Below are 6315 nucleotides of genomic sequence, written 5' to 3'. Positions count from 1 at the left end.
ATCACTTTGTGCGGGAAGTCTTTGAAAAAGGAAAAATTCTACTTCAGAAGATTCCGACAGCAGATAATCCCGCAGATATGATAACCAAGGTGGTAACAATAATCAAGTTTAATCATTGTTTGAACTTGATTAACATCTTGAGAATTTGAGCACCTTTAGGTGTATGGCGCTCGAGAGCGCATTTGTAGGTACTACCAAAGATAACTTTATCGAATTTGGGGAGTTGAAGGAAGTGTGTGAAGATGTGATTATCCGAATCAAATCTTCAAAGTGGAGATTGTTGAAAAGTCAACAAAGGTAGGAAGCAACTTGTTAAAAAGGTGAAGCAAGTTGCACCGAATGTTGAGAAGTTGAATGAGATAATTGTAATTTTGGTCCCTAATTTTTTAGGCCATTTGCAAGTTAGTCCCTGAACTTCAACTATAAATAGACCTTCTCATTTTTCATTTCAACTATCCCAACCAATCTTTCTCTCTTAGTTTGCTCTCTTCTCCCATTTGAGAATTCTTAAGGAATTCTATTTGTTTGTAATATTTTGAAGATAGTAAAGTTATCATCTGGTGTTAGTGTCCGAGGACGTAGGTATAATTTACCGAACCTCATTAAAAATCTTGTGTTCTTTCTTGTCCTATTTTTCTTTCAATATTTAAGGATATAATAGTAGTATTTAATTATGCTATTAAATTACGATAGAAGGAATATTCTGACTAAGAAAAGACTTGGTATTTAAGATATCCTTGTGATCCACCTCTCTTCCTTAGGAATTAAACTTTGTATGATTTTTTAGTATAATAATTTACACACTTCCTACCCTATTGGAACAACAGTTATATCACCAAACTTTTATAATTTTCAAATTAATATATCAAAATAAATCTAGTTATTAAGTGTAGATACTAAAATGGATAAAAGAAAGTATAATCACATATGTGCGTATCAAGTTTAAGAATAAATGATTATATTACCCCTTTCTATAGATTAACGAAGAACTGTATTTAACCTTTTAATTCTAAAATTCATAATTGCCATAAATTTAGTTAATTCTAAAAATAGTCCATGTACAACTATTCGATTTCAATAATCCCAAAAAGATTTGAAGTTAAAAATGAAGGACAACTTTTTAAGTTCAAAGTTGATAAACTTGGATGGTGGAACTACAATCTGTTTTGCAAATACCGAACCTGTCATTTTGTCAAAGTAGTAGTGAAAACGAAGGCAAATCCTCTACCAGCTTACATTTCCTAAAAATAAACCCTAAACCTCTTTTTGTGGTGAAGAAAACTGGGTGTTTCAACTGGAGTTGTAGTTTCCATTTAACAAAAACACCACCCATAGTATGCCTGGGTTCAAAAACGCAAAGCCTGCACTTACCTCTTCTTATTTACTTTCTATCACTTCTCTTTCTCATTCAATGTCAAGATGAGCATCAGCAATGGCATAGATTCCCTTCTTGCTTTTAACTATCGAATGACTTTTTGTCTTGATATCGAGTTTATCCAAGTCGCCAGCTATTCCCAAGTAGCCATATAACACGTCTTCCAACTTGTGTTGCGTTTCTCCACTGTTGCAATTGACTCGCTGAGTTTCAGCGCTCCCGTGTTTGTTCTCTGCGTACAACTTATGAAGTCTCTCGGCTTCTTGTAGCCCTGAAAAGGTTCCGTGGAAGATAACTACCATAATACTCTGATTTACCGGTTTCCCATGACACACCTTTGATATCCCCCGACCAAACCCCGCCTCTGCAATTAAAGAAAAGCAAAAAACACAGAGGAAAAGAAACCAGTGTATCACATAAGAATTAGTCCTACGATGGGGTAATCATGAAAGGCAAGCTTGTTGTGAAAGGGGAGAACTAAATCGAGTGAGTTTTGAAAGCATAGATCAATATGACTAGGCAAATGACAAGCACTGGGCCCCATAAAAGATTTGGCCATACCAAACTAAAATCACAATGATGAAGTTAAAAATCTGAATATTTGTGTCTACCATGATTTCGAACAAGGGCAATGATGAAATGGAATCACAAAATCCGAACAAAGGTTTTAAGAAATAATTTGTTACGAAAATAGTTCCATGAGAACTTTGATGTAAAAAGATTTTTTTTTGTCAATAAGGACCGAGAGTGGAAACCATATGAATTTTATCATTTTAATATCACTAAAACATAGTGATACCAGCAGCTACCATTATTGTAAAGGTGACTTACCCCTGAGAAATGCCTCAAGCTCCTCGATACTTACAACAATTCGATCACCTGAATTTGTAGTTCCTATAGAACCGTTATGCAAGATAACAACAGGAGGCCAGACAACAAGATCTTCCTTCATAGCCAAGGCTTCAGCATCAGGCAGTGTCTTAGGGGCCCATATACCTTTAGAAACTGCCACTGAGTCCCATCCCATCAACAAACAAAGGGCTTTGTGCAAACCCATGTGCTCTACTCTACACCCAACCTTTTGGGAAGCGAAGGCATGCATCGCTAAGCTTAGAGTATTGACAAAATCTTCGGATTTGCTGATAGACCAAGACAGTCAAGTACTCATTAAAGGAGTATGTTTAAACCAAAATCAGTCAACAAAGAGCAAATTATAGAAGGCTAGAAGCATCATTTCAACCAAGTTTGGTGAGAGTTATAGGACAAGAGAGTCAATAACTTGTGTCATAAAAAGCGCAAGGTTATTCACAAATCAGAAGCTTATATTTATATATTGACAATCATTTTCATTACTTCACTAATGGGCGTATTTCCCATCTCTATAAAATTCCGATCAAAAGGAAATCTTTCTTACTCCGCATTTAATCAAAGCATAGAACTATAGTAACTCTAAAGACCAAGAGAAAAAAAGTATCCCAAGTCCAACGAGGTCAGAGAGTGAAACACAACTCATCATAAAAACAACTGACCCCCATCTTATGCTCGAGATCTGAGTTCCTATGGAAAATGTGTTAGAAAGACAATGACAAACTTGTCATGTTGCATATGCTGCTAAGTAACCATTTAGCTCATATAGTTCACTGGTTATGGAATAAACAGTAAATTGAATTCAAAGAGGCTGCTCTCTAAACAAATACCAAAGATGTAGATGACAAACCTGCCACATACAAAGCATTTTATGGTCTCAACTTCTCCTTTATTTGTGTATTTCCTTCTTTGAGCTGGGTTCTCATTCAACACTTTGACGAATTTAAAATAAGTGCCATGTGTTAGCTGCTCGAACTCATCGGAGTCCTCAGGTGGAATAGTCCTTCCACGTTTCACAGGATGTGAAACAACACCTCGAGCTTGAACCCTTTTGCAAAACTCATTAACCTTTTCCTTTGCCAGTTTGCTCGGTTTATGCCTTTCAATCCTAGGAATGGAAATTGAACTATGAACTTGATAGGATGGCCATAAACGCTGTTTTACAGATGTCCTATTATGGTGAACTTGACAAGATGGCCCCAATCGTTGCTTTATGCTTTTCCTATGCGGAGGAGAAGGATAATTAACTCGACAAGGCCCCCCCAAACGCTGCTTTACACTTTTCCTATTAGTGAGTTGCGTAAATTCTAGCATTTGAGGAGAGTTCCTTGGAAGACTGGAATCTTCGTCACTATATCGTTGACCTTGATATCCGATATCAAGAATCTCATCATCTGACTCATCAGAAGTTTGAGTTAATGTACTAATCCAACTCTCTCTAATCTTCCTCAGGTCGATAATACGTTTCTTAGGATGTTCCATTGAAGACTGGCTATTGATGCATACCTCCTCTGTTGCTGAAATATGTGGGGTGCTACCTTCATTGGTACTGAAAACATCATCATTCGGAAAGGGATAGACTTCCATGGCACAATCTTGCTGCAACTGCTGCATTTCACCACGAAAATAAGCTTCCTTGTCATCCTGAGGATAACACATTCTTGAACCCAGAACTTCAGTTTCTTGCTCCATCACCGGCGATTCTCCATTTAAACCAAAATGATGACGAGGCAAGGAATGGCTGAAATCATCTTGTATTTGCAGCTCTTCACCACGCGAAGGCGTTACATTTAGTTTAGGATGATGGCTCATCCTAGAACCCAGAAGCTCATTTGCTTGCTGTTTATCATCGGGTTCAACATTAAAATCAAGATAGCGTTGGGGTAAAGCAAGAGTATGATCTGCAGATAACTCCGGTCTTTCAACTTCCGAAAGCGCCATCTTCTGGCCCTTAGGACGAGTCGTCCTTGAACTGAAACATCATTTGTTTGCTCCGTTACATGTGATTCTCTGACGAAAGTTTGAGCTAAAGAATGGCCTTCAGCATGGAAAGGAACTCTCTTTGGACTCGGATGACATTTCATCCTGGAGCCGAAATCCTCATTATATTGCTTCACCTCATCATGTGATTCTCGACTGCAATAAGCATAACGTTGTAACTGCTGGGTTTCACTAAGAAAAACCTCTCCATTTTGGCTCTTACCGCCATTAAAACAACTACCAACCACCTCAATTTCTCGCTCCAGATTCCTATCTGCCTTTTCCTTTACATCAGGAGAAAGTTGAGGAAATAGCCGCCTTTCACCATGGAAAAGAGCTCCCTTTGGGCTACAAAAATGATTCATCTCAAGACCCACAACTCTCTCTCCTTCTCCACTAAAACCAACATAATGTTGAGTTAAAGCATAATTGCTACAATCTTCTCTCCGAGGAAGCATCTCCCCATGCAAAACTTCTCTCTTTTTCTCAGTCATATACTGTTGGGGTAAAGAAATACGTGGCTCCATATCCATGGCCCCGCTTTTCCCTGAGCCATTGATTTTATCTACGATAGAATCAATAGCACTGGCTCTCGCTCTTACACTTTCCATCTTCCTATAAGCTGATTCAGTAACTTCCTCGGTCCTCCTAATCCGGCTCATGGCCTTTTGAAATATCACTGACGAAGAATCGAAACCCAATTTTTCTCCAAACCCATCAAAACCAACTGTTCCACCGATCATTCCCTCCTTTCCAATATCTGGGTATCCAAAACCTTCGCCATTGTTGATAAAACCCGACTTCACTTCCTTCAAATGTAGTGGCCTTGAACCAACGAAGCGATTTTCTTCAGTTAAATCAATCCCCATTGGACTTATCGAATAAGGCGACGATTTTCCATCGTTCGGCATGGTTGGTTCGGGCTTACTAGCCGCCGCCGCTGCCTCTTTCCCTGGATAATCGGATAAGAGACGGTTCCATTGGAACTTGGTGGATGTTGACTGGTGTTGGCGCCGCAATGATTCGTTAAACTCGGAAAGCTTTTTCATGCAGAGTTCGCTTTCATTATCATCTTCATGGTTACTCCTGGCATACTGTAGTTGTTTCTTTGGAAGGGATGACCGCTCCGGTTCCAAGCGTTTCGAGCCGGACAAAGGGTCCCGGTGACGTGAACGTGGATACGGGTATCTTGAACCCGACCTCGTGGATGACATAACGGTGAAACAGGGGAGGGCGATGGAAACCCTAAAATTAAAGAGGGAAAACGTGATGTTTCAAAATCTCAAAAGAGAAGAAGGGTTAGTTTCATGGCCAAGTTGCAGTGTGAGAAGTGGGAATAAATAGAGGATAAAATCGTGAATTTAGGAAGAGGCTTGTGGGGCACGCTTCTGAGTTGGGCTGCTTCTGCTGGGCCTTTCAAATCAATGGGTTAGAATCAAGACTCGTGGCATTATTATTTTCTTTTAAGAGAACACATGGCAATATTCTTTATTGTTTTACACTTTATGCTTGCAGAATTGGGTTTTGAAAAAAATATTAATTTCAAGATTTAATAGTAGAATTTAATATTTTAAATAATTCTTTTTCTTTTTTGTAGTTAGTATATTATCATTAATTTATTTTTTTATTTGTAATTTTATGATTTATGTTCAGAATCCGTAATTATTTCTTCCGATAATGTCACCTCTAAGTTCGAACTTTTAGGATTTAGTGCTCTAAGTGTAGTTTGTTCTTCATTTGTACTTGTAATTTTTCAAACAATTTGATTTAAATAAAATTCCATTATTCACATTGATATCGTTTGTATTTGTCCTCAACAATTTTTGTGCAAAAAACAAAATGTAAGTAAATATTAGCTCAATAATTACCTATTGTTTAACTGATACTAAATTGGATTACGTGGTCGAATTGTAAGGCAAGAATATAGTTTGTATTAGTAGGTAATATAAAAGATTCATAATTTGATGAGTCAAAATTGAGCAAATTGATTAAAGAACTATTATGCTTCTATCAAATCCGTATGGAGAGATAAATTATCTTAAGTTTCAGATTGGTTAATTTCTAAAAGATGGAGACATCGATGTGATTATTTG

The 6315-nt window shown here is 37.7% G+C and overlaps 1 protein-coding gene across 1 annotated transcript; it reads right to left on the bottom strand.

The window, feature by feature from the left end:
* Positions 1–1164: 1164 nt before the first annotated feature.
* Positions 1165–5566, bottom strand: LOC107953286 (uncharacterized). Its single transcript, XM_016888536.2, has 3 exons — positions 3093–5566; positions 2207–2514; positions 1165–1739 (listed from the first exon to the last, which is right to left on the bottom strand). The coding sequence occupies exons 1-3, from the start codon at positions 4181–4183 to the stop codon at positions 1405–1407; spliced, it is 1734 nt and encodes a 577-aa protein (XP_016744025.1). The 5' UTR covers positions 4184–5566; the 3' UTR covers positions 1165–1404.
* Between the last annotated feature and the right edge of the window lie 749 nt (positions 5567–6315).

This window comes from Gossypium hirsutum, chromosome A07 (assembly GCF_007990345.1).
Source record: "Gossypium hirsutum isolate 1008001.06 chromosome A07, Gossypium_hirsutum_v2.1, whole genome shotgun sequence".
Taxonomy (NCBI): domain Eukaryota; kingdom Viridiplantae; phylum Streptophyta; class Magnoliopsida; order Malvales; family Malvaceae; genus Gossypium; species Gossypium hirsutum.
Note: the sequence above shows the minus strand (reverse complement) of the source record. Positions and strands in the feature narration are given on the sequence as shown.

Excerpts from the sequence above, each read along its gene's own strand:
- LOC107953286 (XM_016888536.2), bottom strand. The coding sequence starts at position 4,183 with ATGGCGCTTTCGGAAGTTGAAAGACCGGAGTTATCTGCAGATCATACT. Across the intron at positions 2,515-3,092 it reads AAATGCTTTGTATGTGGCAG|CAAATCCGAAGATTTTGTCA; the intron begins GTTTGTCATCTA and ends TTGGTCTATCAG. Across the intron at positions 1,740-2,206 it reads GCTTGAGGCATTTCTCAGGG|AGGCGGGGTTTGGTCGGGGG; the intron begins GTAAGTCACCTT and ends CTTTAATTGCAG.